Source organism: Paramormyrops kingsleyae, chromosome 25, assembly GCF_048594095.1.
Source record: "Paramormyrops kingsleyae isolate MSU_618 chromosome 25, PKINGS_0.4, whole genome shotgun sequence".
In the NCBI taxonomy this organism is placed as follows: domain Eukaryota; kingdom Metazoa; phylum Chordata; class Actinopteri; order Osteoglossiformes; family Mormyridae; genus Paramormyrops; species Paramormyrops kingsleyae.
The window spans coordinates 33040717-33058756 of NC_132821.1; the positions used below are offsets into that span (position 1 = coordinate 33040717).

The 18040-nt window shown below is 50.4% G+C and overlaps 1 protein-coding gene across 5 annotated transcripts; it reads right to left on the reverse strand.

Moving 5' to 3' along the window:
* Positions 1–585: 585 nt before the first annotated feature.
* On the reverse strand, positions 586–18037 carry zfyve28 (zinc finger, FYVE domain containing 28). Of its 5 annotated transcripts, none has more exons than XM_023834384.2 (13): positions 17704–18037; positions 9534–9674; positions 6506–6643; positions 6110–6312; positions 5907–5996; positions 5701–5790; positions 5241–5342; positions 3674–4663; positions 2900–3033; positions 2623–2739; positions 2181–2282; positions 1820–1923; positions 586–1651 (listed from the first exon to the last, which is right to left on the reverse strand). In XM_023834384.2, exons 1-13 carry the CDS (start codon positions 17740–17742, stop codon positions 1520–1522), a joined length of 2382 nt encoding a protein of 793 aa, XP_023690152.2. In that variant the 5' UTR covers positions 17743–18037; the 3' UTR covers positions 586–1519. The 5 variants fall into 5 exon arrangements, 4 of the variants coding, with proteins under 4 accessions (XP_023690152.2, XP_023690151.2, XP_072563506.1 ...); XM_023834383.2 differs by having other exon boundaries at positions 2181–2285; XM_072707405.1 differs by lacking the exon at positions 17704–18037 and adding an exon at positions 9879–13248 and having other exon boundaries at positions 2181–2285.
* Positions 18038–18040: the final 3 nt, after the last annotated feature.

The following is an 18040-nucleotide window of genomic DNA, read 5'->3' on the forward strand; positions in this document are numbered from 1 at the left end:
CGTGGGGAAGTGTACACTGCGTTGGAGTCTAGATAGGGTATAAGGAAGTGCGCAGTACAAGTAGGACTGCGTGGGGAAGTGTACACTGCGTTGGAGCCTAGACAGGGTATAAGGGAGTGCCCACTACAAGTAAGACTGCGTGGGGAAGTGTACACTGCGTTGGAGTCTAGTCAGGGTATAAGGAAGTGCGCACTACAAGTAGGACTGCGTGGGGAAGTGTACACTGCGTTGGAGCCTAGTCAGGGTATAAGGGAGTGCCCACTACAAGTAGGACTGCGTGGGGAAGTGTACACTGCGTTGGAGCCTAGTCAGGGTATAAGGGAGTGCGCACTACAAGTAGGACTGCGTGGGGAAGTGTACACTGCGTTGGAGCCTAGTCAGGGTATAAGGGAGTGCGCACTACAAGTAGGACTGCGTGGGGAAGTGTACACTGCGTTGGAGCCTAGTCAGGGTATAAGGGAGTGCGCACTACAAGTAGGACTGCGTGGGGAAGTGTACACTGCGTTGGAGCCTAGTCAGGGTATAAGGGAGTGCGCACTACAAGTAGGACTGCGTGGGGGAGTGGACTTGGGGGGGGGGGTGGAAGACCATTTTAAGACCTGTATTGTGTCAGGCCATTTGGAAATTTGCCAGCGACTGTCCGCATGCGGAGGCATTACAGGAGGGTTAGCGGCTGTCCGCATGCGGAGGCATTACAGGAGCGTTAGCGGCTGTCCATTCTGGTACACATTCACTGCCGTTCTCAAGTGCAAAGAAAAAGAAGTCAATAAGAAAAGCCATTTGTTTTGAGCAACGTTCTATCAAAAAGGACAGCTAATCTGGAGCTGTTCCCTGTCCGGTACATACATTCTCAGTAACAGAATATTATAGCCCTCTCTTTATATGAGCAGTATTAATATAACTATCATGTAAATAACCATGTGACTGTTGACATGACCTTTGGTGTGGAGCGATGTACAGCAGTGAGCCAGTGAGGGCTGCGGCCAGGATGGCTGTTTATACAGTTGATGACAGGGACAGTGGATGAAGGTACTGGCTATAGAATGTGTAGTCAGGAGCTGCTCCAGTAGAGGCTCAGGTTTGTTTGCTGGTCATCATAGTGGCCTGTCATGGTCCGTGCTGCTACAGTCACACCTCTGAGGCTGTCTTCTGATTTCTCACCTGTATGCTGCGTTTACTTAGAGTGAGAGTCATAAAGGTGTCTTCCAGAGAGATTCATGGCTAACAGGGCAAACCCAGTGCTTCAGTTTTAGTGGCTGAAATCCAAAGACAGCAATGACCTAGACGTTCATCTGTCCTGGTTCAGAGTCTGCTTTCCAGAGGTGTGAGAGCTCCAAGTTACAGCAGTGTTGTGGCACTGTTAGCATGTTGGCTGTTTCTGACTGTAGCAGAATCGGATAATGTTCATGCACATTCGTGTGCGAGTCGACGTCAGCGATGGGGCGTGTGTCCTGTCCAGCGGGACTTCTTTGCTGTGCTTGCCGACGCCCCCTGCTGGCCGGGGTGGGCGCCGACAGGGTCAGATGCCCGTCCCGTCACTGTAGAAAGGAGTGACGTGGAACATGTAGCAGTGGGTGCAGACCCGTACAGGCTTCACCTGACCATACCGGGGCAGCGGGGCTGAGTGGGAGGAACAGCGTGAGCAGAAGATCTGAAATGACACAGAGAGTCATGCACTTTGATGTTACCAGGGGTGGTGGCGGCTGGCATGTGGGGACAGTGGGTAGAGTGTGGGTTGCAATTGGTGGCATGAGCAGTGGGCGGAGCCTCCTCTGTGAGTGGGCGTGGCCAGTACTGGTAGGTGGGGCATGGGTGGTACCTTTCCACAGCTCCTGCAGTGGTGCTTCCTCCGGATGACGGTGAACGGGGCCTTGCAGGCAGTGCAGTGGCTGCAGACTTCATCTGGTACCCAGTCTGGGGGGTCTGGGAGGAGAGAGAAACCCTTTACTGCATGTGCACCGAGCGTCACAGTAAGAGCCTTGCTTGTGAGGCACCGTCCGCCTTCCTGTGCTGCCTTCCTCGTCTCCATTTATTCCCCTTACCAGATCAGGTCTGCTTTTTATCATACATTTATTATTTCAACTCACTCTTATATCTAAATTACTTCAAGGCATATTGCACAGAAATGATTTCAGCATAATGAAGCATGACGTAATCAGAGAGGATAGAAGAGAGCTGACCTTCAAACTGACCGTCCCGCGCCTTGGCTGCCAGCTCGGAGGAGGTGATGGTCTCCTGACAGAGTGAGCAGTCTTCCAGCACTGCATTGAGCAGGCCTGGGCCTGCTGGAGGAGGACCACCAATCACTGTGCTGGATACTGCTTTGCTGCGAGCACCGCACCAACCAGTACCCTGGATACTGCCCTGGTGAGTGCATTGCACCAATCAGTGCAAAGAACACTGCTTTTTTGAGAGCAGTGTGCTAATCAGTGCACTGGCTAATGCACTGACTTCACCACTAAACCCCCGTTACTGTAGTGGTATTTATACCAATAGACCAATTGGCTATACTATAGAGAATGTGTATGTATATACAGATAGACACATTGACTGATGCTGTTTTCACCATGGATGATAAACATCCACACAAAGTCAAAGCACGTCTCAAGGCGAACCGTGTACCGTTCTTCGGCTTGTTGTTGCTCTCCAGTTCCAGCTTGCTCGCCATGACCTCGAACAGCGTCTTCAAAATGCAGCGAAGGTCGCTGGCGTAGTTAGTCTGGAGCTGATCGGCGACACCTGGACGAGTTTGGAGCAGCAATGAGAGGCCAGAAGCTACTGGGGCAGCAGCAACCATGGCAACAAGGGTCGCGAAGAATGGCGGATGCTAGTCGCGGTTAGCCGGCGTTTTCATTTCTTTGGAAAGCAGAGAAAGCAGATGCCGAGGTCAGGGACCGACCCGAAATGCAGACGAAGAGGCGGTGGACGAGGTCACCGCTGCTGTGGAAGCGCGTGCGGATCTTGCTGTGGGCGGACGTCTTGGCAGCCTGCAGGGCCAGCTGGACCTCCCGCTTCTCCACCTCGTCGGGGGCACTGGAACGGACGGGGAGAGGAGCCAGTGAGGGAGAGAAGAGCACACACCATCACACCATTCACACTGTCTGCCATCCCGTCACAGTGTCACGATGCACCTCACACTGTCTGTCACGCCGTCAGTGACATCAGCCCGACATAATGGCACAACGTCCTTCGCAGGTGCAGCGGGGGAAGATTTCAGCACCACAGGAGAGGGACTGTCAAGGATTATTTGGAGTGGGGGGGGGGGGGCGTACGGATGTACTGCAGCAGAGTTTCTCGACCCAGTCCCCAGGGACCCCCCCAGACTGTCCACATCTCTGCTCCCTTCCAGCTCACCTGAATCAAACTATCAAGCAATGAAGACACCAAATACCAAACATGGGTGTGTTTCCCCATGGACTTATCTGGGAGTATAAGATACTGCAAGTGGTTACTGAGCTGAGAGCCATGTAATTAACAAACCAGGTCATGTGACATGGTCATGTGATACGGCCAGCCAGTAACCACGTGGAAAGCGAGGCTTCCACTGTTTCAGTTACAGAGCAAGGGAGTGTAGTAAATTTAGCTGGTTTGTATAGAGTCACATGCCTCAGATAAGATTAGATAAGATATAACAAGACGAGATAGATACAGACTGACACATGCTAACACACACATGTTGCTCGTGGCATCCACAATCCCATCCTGCGTGAGCGCCCTGTCTGCTCCAGGCTCTGTACTGCTGTTGTGCCCCCTGGTGGCTGGAGGCTGTCCCTGCAAACAGTCTGCATGCTGACAGTTTTGGGGAACCAGGAACATCTCTTCGTCCCCAGGCTGGGGGCCCTCTTCAAGTGGCAGTACCACTTTTCTTGATGGAATGCTCCCATTGGATAGCAGTTCCGTTGCCTGGACAACGGGGGCGGATGCTACAGGCCTGAGCTGGTCTGCGGGCTCTTCCTCACAGATGGTGCAGCAAACGCAAGAGTTCAGCAGGCAGTGTGTGGCCAGCAGGGGGTGGCAGGGGTCTGAGGGTGGGGGCGGGTCCGATGGCTCAGGCCATGGGGGGTTAAAGATGACCGTAGCCGAAAGCTTCATGCCTCCTGTTCTGTGGGCGATTTTCTGTGCCACCTCCACATCCCGCTCCGCAGTAGTTCCGCCACTGGCCTGTAGAGGGAGCTCAGGACCTTCCTCCCCAGCTGCACTGGCAATGGAGCCTCTCTTCGCCTGCCCTCCCTGGGAGCCCTCCACATCCTCCATTAGGAAGACCCGCTCTTCCTCCTGAGCCGGTCTGGCCTGGTGACGCCGCGAGGGCAGCTGTGCACCGGAGCTGGCCCCGGTCCCACTCCAGCGGGCAGGGGACTGGGCTTGGCTGGGTGGGGACAGGAGGCTGGACATCTCGTCACCCACCCGGTGCACCATCATGTTCAGCTGCTCGAGTTCCAGCTCGTCGTACTGTAAAGATCCGGCTAGCTCCGCCTCCAGCTCCGCCCCTGGCTCAGTGCTGCCATCCTCCTCCTCGCCCCCGCCTTCCTGTTCCTGGGCTTCCTGTTGCGTGTCCTGTGAAGGCTGAGGGGGCTCCTCCGAAGGGAACTCGCCATCCTGGGAGATACAGAGGCTCCTCTCCAGGGTCAGAAGTTCCTCCTCCGTCAGGGTCCACAGCAGGTCACTGTAAGGGACGGAGAATGGGCCGTCACACACTTACACCCATCCACGCAAAAGTCTCTCTGGGTGCCTCTGCAAGTTAGTGCCCACGACCGGAAGGTTGCGAGTTCAAATCCCATGGCCGGCATCAAATCGCTACTGAGCCCTTAAGCAAGGCCCTTTACCCTCAAGACTGCTCCAGTGTTGCCCTGCACTCTGACCCCAAGCTTCATTAAACCAATTAAATTAAACCAAGCTTCATCAAACCTATTAAATTGAACCAAGCTTCATCAAACCTATTAAATTGAACCAAGCTTAATCAAACCTATTAAATTGAACCAAGCTTCATCAAACCTATTAAATTTAACCAAGCTTAATCAAACCTATTAAATTGAACCAAGCTTCATCAAACTTATTAAATTGAACCAAGCTTCATCAAACCTATTAAATTGAACCAAGCTTCATCAAACCTATTAAATTGAACCAAGCTTCATCAAACCTATTAAATTAAACCAAGCTTCATCAAACCTTGTAAAACCAGTGTGTCTGTACTGATGCTTGTACCTATGGAAAACAGAGAAGAGTCTCATCATCTAACATACCGGATCTTCTTCAGCAAGGTGCAGAAGGGCCTGAAGAGCTCAGACATGTCCTCTGGTTTCTGCTCCAGGTTGAGGGGTCCATCAGAGTAGACCACCAGTCCACTGTAAAACAGCCGGTTTTGGTGCAGCCATTGATTACGTCACGTGTGCATCTTTAACCAAACCACTACTAACTAACGAACAAATAGGGAACGACCAAACAAATTTTTAAAAATCATATTGAAAGCAGTAGCTTCTGCACAGAAGTGGTTCCTGAGATATTTAAGGGCTTGAATTTCCATGATGCTTAGGGTCATGTACCAAAATTCTGGGCCGGCCCATCTGCCCGTTGTTTGTCATGGCAGGAAGCAGTGAGACAGGGGTGACTATTGCAGCACCTTATGAAGGAGGTTCAGCGATGGAAGCTGATTAATAGTTAAGGATTTAGTGTCTGTCTTTCCTTGGTCACTCCATCACTCACCACACGATGGCGAGTCGGGGGATGGTGAACATCAGGGCAGGCTCATAGTCATCGATCATGTCCTGCGTGAGGTAACCCAGCTTCAGGGCTCTGCACAAACACACCAGGAAATATGACAGTGTTGCACCGCTTATTTGAAACATGCCAGCATGAAACATTCCGCTGTCACTGAGTGATGATGTCATCACCGGGCGTCCCACTCTCACCTTTCTACCGTCTCACAGAACAGCACTATCACCTCCTGCTGGACGTAGTACTCTTTGGGGGATTTAACAGGGACCATGGCTGACACGTAGCTGAATGTGGGGGAGGAACAAATATCAGTCAGTCACCCCCTGTGACAAACTCCACCTACCGCCCCACCCCTTTGCCCCACCTCCCCACACACAGCTCCGCCCCCAAGGCCTACCTGAGCTCGAACTGGGCAAAGAGGCTGTCGAAATGGCGCAGGGCGTGACACATGCGCTCGCTGTAGCGGTCCAGGTCACGCAGAGCCTGGTCCCGGGTCAGCGCCCGCACCTCTTCCAGGCTGCGCGTCAGCTCCCGGGCCAGGGGCCGCATGGCCACACTCTCCACCTCACGGTTCATGATGATGGAGCCTGCGGCCAGGCACTGGGAAAGAAGGGTCACGGTGAGGTCACACAGGGGGTCAAGGTGAGGTCACACAAAGGGTCAAGGTGAGGTCACACAGGGTCATAAAGACGTGACATAGGTTATGAATATATAATAGAGCACTATGGTCTCACATCTCCAGGGATGTAGATTCAAATTCCATACACAATTTGAGATCATCTTTAAGCCACACCTCAGCTCCAAACCACAGCTGGCCTGCTAGGTTGTCGTGTCGGATCTCCTCTGGGAACTTCACAGAGAAGTCCCGGTTGGCTCGGTCGCCAGGTATACATTCGTCCATGATCTGGTTGATGATGTTCAGCACGTTGTCCTGTAGGGGGCAGACATAGAAAGAGAGGAAGACAATTCAAGAATTGGGGGGACCAGAATCAGGTCCTGTGGCACCTCAACAGCGAGTAAATCATGCATGGTGCTCATATCACAATTACACTAAGTGCTCTTCACCACTGTCACTCCACAGAAATTGTAATCAGGTTGCCAGAAGGCTTGTAATTTATGAATACTTATGTAGAAGAATGGATTCTCCTGCTATTTATTGACAATGAAGAATGTAACCTGCTTACTGTGACTAAGACTGTGGACGTCCAATGGGGGAGGTTCAGGTAATACTCCCTGGATTTGCTTCGCCGAGTACTAGCCTAGGGAATTGCTCTAGTCCCACTTTGGGTACTGACCTGCTTTGGATTCTTACAGCATCACTGCATGCTGTTCTCACATACACCACTAGAGGGACATACTGGATTTACAAAATGTTCCTTAAAAGATGTTATGGCTGAAAAACAACCATATTTAACTAAACAAAGTCAAATATAAACCGCACATCTTTTAGCTGCTTATCCAGTACACAGTCATGGGGAGTCTATCGCAGGGCACAAGCAAACACCCCAGATGGGATCCCAGTCCGTCGCCGGAAACACATGTGCACGCACTCGCAAACTACTGATTATTTTAGTTCAACTGCACATCTTTAGACAGCTGGAAGATATCGGAGGACCTAAAAGAAACCTGCACAACATTGGGGGAGCATTCACGCTCTACACAAACAGGGCAGGGGTGGGATTCAAACCACCACCCCTGCAGACTAGAGGCCACAGTGCAACCCACTGTTAGTTATAAACTGTTAATGTCTATCAGTGCATAAGTTGCACTGAAGGGAGCATTGCTCTTCATGGACTGAAATCTAGCTCAGATGTTTAACTCCAGTGGGTCGAAGCGCACGTCTGTCTGTCTGTCCCAGGAGTGAGCAGCAGAGTGCTGGGTCCTCTCCCCGGCCCGATCCGGCCCTGCTGATGCCTGACGGCGCTGGTTCCTCTCCCCGGCCCGATCCGGTCCTGCTGATGCCTGACGGCGCTGGGTCCTCTCCCCGGCCCCATCCGGTCCTGCTGATACCTGACGGCGCTGGTTCCTCTCCCCGGCCCGATCCGGTCCTGCTGATGCCTGACGGCGCTGGTTCCTCTCCCCGGCCCGATCCGGTCCTGCTGATGCCTGACGGCGCTGGTTCCTCTCCCCGGCCCGATCCGGTCCTGCTGATGCCTGACGGCGCTGGTTCCTCTCCCCGGCCCGATCCGGTCCTGCTGATGCCTGACGGCGCTGGGTCCTCTCCCCGGCCCGATCCGGGCCTGCTGATGCCTGACCGCGCTGGGTCCTCTCCCCGGCCCGATCCGGTCCTGCTGATGCCTGACGGCGCTGGGTCCTCTCCCCGGCCCCATCCGGCCCTGCTGATGCCTGACGGCGCTGGGTCCTCTCCCCGGCCCGATCCGGTCCTGCTGATGCCTGACGGCGCTGGTTCCTCTCCCCGGCCCGATCCGGCCCTGCTGATGCCTGACGGCGCTGGGTCCTCTCCCCGGCCCCATCCGGTCCTGCTGATGCCTGACGGCTCTGGGTCCTCTCCCCGGCCCGATCCGGTCCTGCTGATGCCTGACGGCGCTGGGTCCTCTCCCCGGCCTGATCCGGTCCTGCTGATGCCTGACGGCGCTGGGTCCTCTCCCCGGCCCGATCCGGGCCTGTTGATGCCTGACGGCGCTGGGTCCTCTCCTGTCCGTCTCTCGGCTATCGACTCGGCTAATGGCTAATGGTAAAAGCACTGCTTGCTAATGCTTGTTCCCAGAAATAAAGGGCCTCTGTCTGACTGCCTTTCTGCCGGAAACCAGCTAGAGTGTTTCCCTGTAGCACTCAGCGGCAACCCCTCTGTTTCTGACCAGTTAAATCCCGTCTAACATTCAGTCTCGATTTGCCTTTCGGTGTGAAGAGGATCTGCAATAATACCGTGCAAACTGTGCAGTCTAGACCGGTGCCGCAGTCTTCCAATGATTTATCTAGCACAGGGTCACAGGGTCAAGACTGGAGCCGGACAGGACAGGGCACAAGGCAGGGGACACTCCATAGAGAAGCCCTAGGCACAGGCAAAGGACATGGCTAAGAGTCCAGTGCAGGGTAGACACACGGAGGTGTCACAAGACACAAAGAGAACACAGACGGAAAGAACACACAGACACAAAGAGAACACAGACGGAAAGAACACACAGACACAAAGAGAACACAGACGGAAAGAACACACAGACACAAAGAGAACACAGACGGAAAGAACACACAGACATAAACAGACAGAAAGAACACAGACACAAAGAAAACACAGACAGAACAGGGAGACTACCCAGTCTGATTACATATGAAGTAACACTGTATTACCAAAAAAGAAAATGACACGAAGTGCAATAATACACTCCTTAAGATTTTGAATTTTACTCCATATTATTATTCAATCATCGCAACAATACAATGGGGAGGCAAGAAGAAGAGGAACAATGACAGAAAGTTCTGGGGGATCACTATGGATATTGTTGCAGCCACGGCAAGTTAAGGGATGGTCAACAAAGCAATATATAAAAGTAACGCTTTGATCTTTAACTGAGGGCCGGACACTCCCCATGACCGGCGTAGGTTTGGTGTCGACATTGATATGGCCCCAATCAGCCCCTAACCTCCACCCCCCATGGCCTTCCGCAGTATTGGTTGGGACACATTAATAGTATCTATACCCAAATCTACACCCTTGACTATGACACACACCAGTCTCACTTAATCCTCTTAAACCATTCGGCACAGCAGTGTAGACGCCTGTCCCTGACCTCGCTCCTCTTCTGAAACAGCCACACCCTCCGTCACTCTCAGTGTGTCGTCGGCTATCGGGGGCGTCTCACCTGGCAAGAGCGGAACTGGTTGACCAGCAGGGTGCAGCGCTGAGGGTCCTTCCTGCCATCCAGGCTGTCCAGCTCCGTGGCCACCTGGTTCAGCTCCTCATCCGCGTAGTAGAACTGGGCAAGGAGCTGGGGATCCGACCTCTGGGGGTAGGTGGGGGTGTTGAAACAGGAGACAGGGAGGTGAAGGTATGGTATACACTGACAGTACAGTGGATGGGGAGTGGGGCTGGCAGGTCGAAAGCCCGAAGGGTCTGGTTATTGTACCCTTGAATAACTGCATGACTCAAGGTGCTCCAGTTATGATACACATGATCCACATCCTCCTCCTTTGCTTAACACACTCACATGACAAAACCACGGCAAACAGGCTCCTTCCGATAGGCTCCACCCACCGACAGGCTCCACCCCCTCATAGGCCCCGCCCTCCCATAGGCAGAAACATGGATGTGAGCGAAGTTCGACTCTGTGATGTCGCCGCTCTGCGGGGATGAAATATGCGGCAGTCTGCATTCCTCGTGGGGGACCACCACGGTGGCTAGCGGGCAGATAAAGCAGGCAGCAGGATTTGGGGGGCATGCGGCCCAACCCCGCTGCGGTCCGCAGCACCAAAGCAGCATTGTCTTTGCATTGCATCACAGGGACAGCACCAAACATGGACATGCTACTAAGCACCCATCACAGTGTCCTGTCTCAAAATGGCAGCTAGTTAGAACATATTACACTGGAAGACCCAATTCATTAAGTGGGGTTCTACATTCCCAAAAACACAGAGGACCTGCACAGTGGACGCCATCCACCCTAAACCATATAAATGAACTATCCCTGTAAATGTACGCAGACAGGAAGTTGTTTGTGCACTATGGAATGCAGTCAGGTCATCTCCATGGTTACAGTAACATGTCACAGTCGCTGGCTCTCATCGACGTGCCCAACCAAATTCCTTGGGCAGGCTGATTTCCGTAAGACCTGTAAGAGGTATTTGTAATTCTGACCATTATTAAGTCAGACATATTATTATATTCTTCAGGTGAAAAGTTGCACTGTTTTCTTATGTCAAGTATTTTTTGGTGAAATGCAAAATAGCCCTTTAAAAATGAAGGTAATGATGTTTGTTTGCATTCGTGAGGCTTAAGTCTGCCTGTTGAATTCTAACACTTACCACAGATCATTGATAACTAACACCACAACTGCATTCTTTGGGAGATTAATTATCTTTTCTCTGCTTTGAAAGGAATATTCAGGGACACTGTCAGCACATCACTGACTGAAAAAAACAATCTAAAGCCACTGTCAGCAGTGACTGTAAGACTTCATATTTCTATTCCATTATAAACAAACTTTTTAAAAGCCTTTCTCTGACTCACATAAACAGTCTCACTCCTGCCCCAACCGCTTACCCATAATCCCCCTCTCTCTGATTCACCTCTCTCTTTCCTGTCATCTCTCTTTTTTCTCTCCAGCTCCTCCCCCCTTACTTTGGGCCCTTCAGTGTTTCTCCAGGGTGGTGTCCTGCGTCGTTTGTGTCACTGGCTCACTCTCGTCACCCAATCGACACCCCCTGCTCGTGCAGTTTCAGACCACTGCCGCACCCAACTTTCACTGCATGTCTTCCAGTTTACGAGTGAGCGTGAACGTTCGTGTAGACGGACCAACACCTGCCATTGATACACTGATGCATCCATGGCCATATGTTGTCTAGACAGACAACCAACACAATGAGACGGTGCAATGGATACAACATCCATGCCTTCATTCATTCTCCTGTTATACACGTACAAACACAGACAAACTTCCTGGATAAACAGATATTCTGTAATTATATACTTCAGTAAAATGTCCTGCTACACATCTTCTCTCCATAGGATCTCTCCATGTCCAAGGATCTTAACCTACAACCACTCAAAGGCAATGGGCCATTTAATCAGTTAAAAAGGCTCCATCTTCACAAACTATGCCCCAGAGATTCAGTCTCTTCAGACACCCATACACATTCATGCCCGCTGAGGGATTCTCCGCGGTGGGCGGAGTCCCTGCCTCGCTGAGGGGAATGCTGTTTCTAGGTAAATATCAGCGGCCGGCTGAGACATGTTTGGAAAGATCCCATTGCCAGGGAAACCTCTGAGCACCAGTAAGCTAACAGTGTGGCTCCCAGACCAAAGGTGAGCTATGCTTGCTCGAGGATAACAGGGATAGCAGACAAGCACAGCATGCTGAACTCCAGAGAGAGCGTGTCAAACTGAATGCAGGGAATAGCACAGAAATAGCACACGAGTCCACAGCAGGGTTAGACCAGGCTGCGATGAAATCCAACCCCGCTAGCAGGGTCTGATGAAGTAGTTTGACTCTTAAACCATCTCACAGCATTCGGTTTCAGGGGGAGGCATTGAATTACACAGCCATTTGCAGGAAAGCCACAAACAGTGTCATGGATTATCTGTCCTCCACGAGATGTAGAGGATGCAGCGATCCGAACGTTTGCATGGTTAACTGAAAGAGAACATGCTGATTCAACCGCTTTGCGCCTGAGGTCTTTCTCATTGAGCATTTCACTGTAGGTGCTCGTTCCTGATGTAGGCGGCCCGTGGATGCAGATCTGTGACATCATCGATAGCCCCTTGGTGGTCGTTTGATCAGCTGATTCTATGTGACATTCACACCCACACTGAAGCATTGGGCTGCGGGTTTTCAGTTATTTAGTTATACAGGAAACGCTTATCAGAAAATAGGACATTGACTGTTTTTATTCTTATTAGACACCATTAAATCGATGCTGATTCCTGGTGGACATATAGACAGAACTTCTCCAGAACATTCTGTCATCTGCAGTGATGATTAAATCCATCCATCTTGGTGCTTATCTTCTTCTTCCCCCTTTACCTTTAAGCGTTATGGTCTTTTCCAGTGCATTGAATCTACTCGTAATATACCCAACCTAAGACAGGTCCAATGTGGACATTGATTGGATCAAGAATCAACTTGTTTGCTCTTAAAGGTCTTCACCTGCATCAAAGCTGGTCGCACTCTTCATGTTCCTCTTCATGTCCCTCTTCATGTCCCTCTTCAAACTTTTAACCACTTTCAAAATACATGAGTTCTTACTAATATATACACCGAACAGCCATAACATTAAAATCACCTGCCTAATATTGTGTCGGTCCCTCTCATGCCACCAAAACAACTCTGACCCGTTGAAGCAAGGACTCCAGAAGGTGTCCTGTGGTATCTGGCGGCCAGGCCTTAGCAGCAGATCCTCTATGTCCTGTAAGGTGCGAGGTGGGGTCTCCATGGATCACACTGGTTTGTCCAGAGTATCCCACAGATGCTTGATGGGATTAATATCGGGGGACAACGCCTCTTTTTCATGTTCCATAAACTAATATTTTCAGTGTAGTGAGGTGCATTATCCTGTCGAAAAAGGCCACTGCCATCAGGGAATGCCATTGCTATGAGGCGGTATTCCTGGTCTGTGACAATGTTTATGTAGGTGGAATGTCTCAAAGTAGCATCCACATGAAGGCCAGGACCTAAGACTTCCCAGCAGACCATCGCCCTCTGACCAGTCAGTGGCTATGCAGCCCCATACGCAACAAGCTGTGATGCACTGTGCATTCTGACATCTTTCTATGCCCTGGGTATTCTGACACCTTCCTATAATAGCCAGCATTAACTTTTTCAGCAATTTGTGCTGAAAGCTACAGCTAGCTCTCCCGTGGGATCGGACCAGACCGGCTAGCGAGATCGGACCAGATGGGCTAGCGCGACCGGACCAGACCGGCTAGCGGGATCGGACCAGACGGGCTAGCGAGATCGGACCAGACCGGCTAGCGAGATCGGACCAGACCGGCTAGCGGGATCGGACCAGACCGGCTAGCGGGATCAGACCAGACGGGCTAGCAAGGCCCTTGATCCTAAGTTGTTCCGGGGACTGTCTGACTCCGCTTGTCGAAACTATATGTCACTTTGGATAAAAGTGTCAGCTGAATGAATGGAATGTAATCACACAACACACTTAATTTGAATGGCTCCAATAAACCATCCACTTACACATCGATCGGCCATAACATTAAAATCACTAACAGGGGAAGTGAATAATATTGATTGTCTCAGTAGGACAGCACCTGTGAAGGGAGCCATCATGTATCACTGGTGAAATCATTCTGCTGACCCTGGGATTTGAACGAGTGACCTTCCCTATCACAGGCCCAGCACCCTAGCATGCTGAGCCACACTGTCTCCCATGAATATGTTGATGGCGGTGGTTCGCCTCCTGTATAGAAGCTTCCTGCTCTCAGCCTCATGTAGACAGGGCAGGGTGGCAGCCATGTGAGATTGGAGGTCAGACGTGCTCAGCGGTGAACACTGGGCCCCCAACTCTGCTGTTTCACACACTCCGGCTATTCAAATGAGAGCCACCCCCATTCCAGCCCAGATGTTTACATTCTCAATTACAGCAGCCAAAGCCAGTGGCCACAGCAGCTTCCTGCTAGAGCATCCAGTTCTCCTTAATATACAGCATGGACTCAGCAGCTCTCATCCACACATCAACAGATACTTTTATAGGTAATATGACTGGAAACATTTCAGTCTATAGTATCACTCACATTACGACTGTACTGTACTGTAATTTAAGACCCCAAGTTCTCAGAACAAATTTTAATATACCTATATTTTCCCACATTTATTTAGCTTATTGGATTAAGTCTCTCATATATTTATTTGGGTTATGCTCTTCTGGAAATCAGTCCCAAGCAACTCAAACAATCCCACAGACCTTGTTACACTTTATTAGTAACTTGAGAGACTTGGGAAGATTTCAGCAGTTCTGGACATCTCGTAACAGTTTTCTTTTTACGCTCGTAGGAACCAATGAAAGAGCAGGCATTTTAATACCAGTGACATTCATGTCTCTGGTAACTCTTCCTATGAAGTCAGCAGGTGGATTGGGAGAGCATGGGGGGGCTCATGAGGTCGCTGGGAATGGGAGTATGGTGCTCCTGACATCTTTGCAAGAGGACAAAGGTCCAAGTCTTCAGAGTCCTGGTGTTTCTTGTATAGCTGTACGGCTGTGAGACATAGACACTATCCAGTGAGCTGAGACGAAGACTGGACTCCTTTCGTACTGTGTCTCTTTGGAGAATCTTTGGGTACCACTGGTTTGACTTTGTGTCAAACGAGCGGTTGCTAGAGGAGTCCTGAATGAGGCACATTACCTGCATTGTGAGGGAGCGTCAGTTACGGCACCACGGCCATGTGGCGTGATTCCCTGAGGGTGATCCGGCTCGTGGGATCCTCACTGCTGAGGACCCGAGCGGCTGGAGGGGACGCCCACGTAACACCTGGCTGCGGCAGATGGATGGCCATTTCCGGAGGGTGGGACTGTCTGCCTGGGGGGTCGCCAACTGGGATCCCTATGTGTTTTGGTGTGTGGTGGGTGTGGCAACATGCTGTGCCAGTGCTGGCCCCCCAACCTGACCTGACCTGACAGGAGTGTGACCACGCCCCCAGTCAAGGGGAAATTCCAGCGGAGCTGCTTCTTATATGATTGAGTCCATCTGAAGCGCCTCCTGATACATTAGAACAGTGCTTCCCTGCCAAACAGTCCACATTTTTGCTTAAGTTGGGAGGGAGCAAAAACGTGGACTGCAAGTCCCCGAGGACCGGATTGGGAAACACTGCATTAGAGCCTTCACAGGTACTCTGAGACTGAGAAAATGAGCAAAAGCGTCTATTCTTAGAGCATCCATATACTAAAGCACTCCTCCCATAGCTAATAAGCTGCTTTACGCACTTTATACCATCCCACTCTTTCATTGCGCATGTATTTCCTAGATGCTGATATCCTGCTCTCTGTTTTTATTGTCTATTTTGCATTAATTTTATTTGGGGTCCTACCATGCCTATAGTGTTTCTTAAGTTGTGATTTTATTCTTTTTGTCTTTGTATTATGTTTTTCCTTTCAAGCACAGTTCAGGAACTGAATGGGAAAGCCTTTCAGTACACAGGTGTACAGTGCAGGATTGCGTATGTGAGAAATGAAATTGGAACCTGAAATGTGAACAGTCATGGCCCATGAGACACAATGCCAACGAGGCTGGGTGTGGGTAAGTGGGTATGTGGGGAAGCTACCTCAGACCCTCTCAAGTTCTGCTTCTCCTGCCTTCCTCCTCCTTCTCACTCTCCGTCCATCACTGACTGTAAGCTGATTCCCACGTCTCTCCATCCTCGAGTAAAACAGGGGGCTCATACCCTGAAGATACTTGAACTGTTGTCTCCGGAAGTTAAGGCTGCAAATCTCCGTGGTCCGTCTGTCACACAGCGGTGCCATGTGATGCTCGTACGCGTCTTTCCGAAGCCACAAGTGGCCGAGATACTTCCTGTGCTCCTGCGCCTCCCCTGTGCTCCTCAAGGAGAAACATACGGGAGCTGAGCTCTGTACTGGTATGAGGGGATGTGCCACATAAGCACCTTCAGCGACTAAATGCTGTACCCAGGAAATCTCAGGCCAAGGGGGACAGAGAACAGGCACTGAGTCAGCGCTGACCGGTACACATCAATAACTCAACTATTCTCCAGTGCAGGCTGTGTACTGTAATGCAAGCAACAAAATCATCTGCAGGAAAATCAGAGATACAAATTAAGGGGATCAAAGATGCTAAAAACGTGCAGAACCAATTAAATGCAAGGAGAGTGAAGACTGGAGCCTAGAGTCTATCCCGTGAAGCAGAGGGCACAAGACCGGGGACGCAGGTGGAATGCCATCCAGTCAATCACAGTGCAACTATGCTATCCAACTAACCGTTCTGTTAAGCATAATCCAAAGCTTATATCGAATTCAAATGTAGAGTGAGAGTCCCCACAAGGAGCCTCCATGTTATTCTTACACTGATACAGCTGAGAGTGGCATCCCACCGGACTGACACCAGGCCACTAATATGAGAGTAAGACCTCGACCCTAGCCGGAGACCTCACATTTCCCCCGGAGTCCTGAAGCGTCACTGCTGTCTCCATTCCTGCTCGCCCTGTCACCCCGGCATTCCAGCAGAAAGTCTCACATTCTCAAGCAGCTGCTGTGAACAATGGTTTTCTTGTGAGATGAGGTCGTGGAGCAGAACGCGCCACACTTGGGTCCCAGTGGGACGGTATCTGGGCTGCCGGCGCTGGGCGAAAAGCCTCCGCATCGCGCATCTAAACCTCGCTGCTTAAAAATTTGCTCCCCAGGAGTCTATCGACTTCAGAGCTAAACACAAATGTTTCACGAATAGATTTAATTCATATTAATTGTTTGCCTTTTTGTCATAACTAAATGAGTATTTCTATACGATCGAACAAAACCACAACGCAGTTATACTAGCAAAGTCTTAACATACAAATCGGAAAAACAGGACAATCATTACTGCTTAAATGTCTGTGAAATACCAAAACACATCAAACTTATTCAGTCATGTATTTTCCCATAGTACATACCGCAATGTTTTAATATTGCGTTTAAGCGAGTTAAGGGTTCACCAAAAAAATGTAGGTCTTCTACCTTAAACTAAGAGAAAACGTTGCAAATTGCTGATTTACCTTGTGCATCAAACTGAATATCCTACTGTTCATGTTTAACTTTAAATAATATACATACGATCGAATCGATTTTGCGATGTAATGATCAAATGACATATGACTTTACTGAATTTAGGACATCTGTATTGTAAGGCTGGTAGGTAACCCAGAACGTGAAATGCCATTGATTCTTTTTTACTTTGAATGTAAATGAGAATATATATGTACTGCATATAGATTATTTCCATCCAGGGGATGAAAACGTGGTACTAGAATGTAAACACATAATGCCCTTATTTCCCATGCGGTTTGGTAGCCTAAGTGGTCTCTTCCCATAGTGACAAGTCCCACACGATTCTGTGCAAGGTGATCATAGCACTCTATGCTAGGCAGTCCGGCGGCGTCGTTACACAGTACGGTACATGATCCTGTTATATGAGCAGGCTGACAGTCAAGACACTCACGTTAAATCCGACAGGCGAGGGGCAACTTAGTTACACGCAGCCGACGCCAGGCAGAAAATCGCTGTTACATCGTTACGTAATATCGCAAACCGTGCCACTGATCGTATCACATGTTAAAACCCCCCCATCAAGACCAGGCAAAACATTACACCAGAATTTACCTTCGGTCGGTATAGCCACTTTCTGAACCGGTTCATCATTCCCACCCCTCGTCGTTCTTCTCCTTGACACTTGCCTCTAACGAATGTCTAAATACAACTTCAGAATATATATTTTTCCGGTAATAAGTGTTTAGTTATGCGGTATAAATCAGCTTCGCGTTGACTGGTAATCCTCCGATTTGGCGTGATGTCTTCATGACAGCGGTTTGAATGTTGTGTTATGCCTGTCTGTCCTTAACAGCGGAATCCGAGCGCAGGCGAGCCGCCCTGAGACACATCGCAGCCCGGGGATGACAGGAGCTCTCTGACATCGCTCCAGACACTCGGGTCTCCGTAC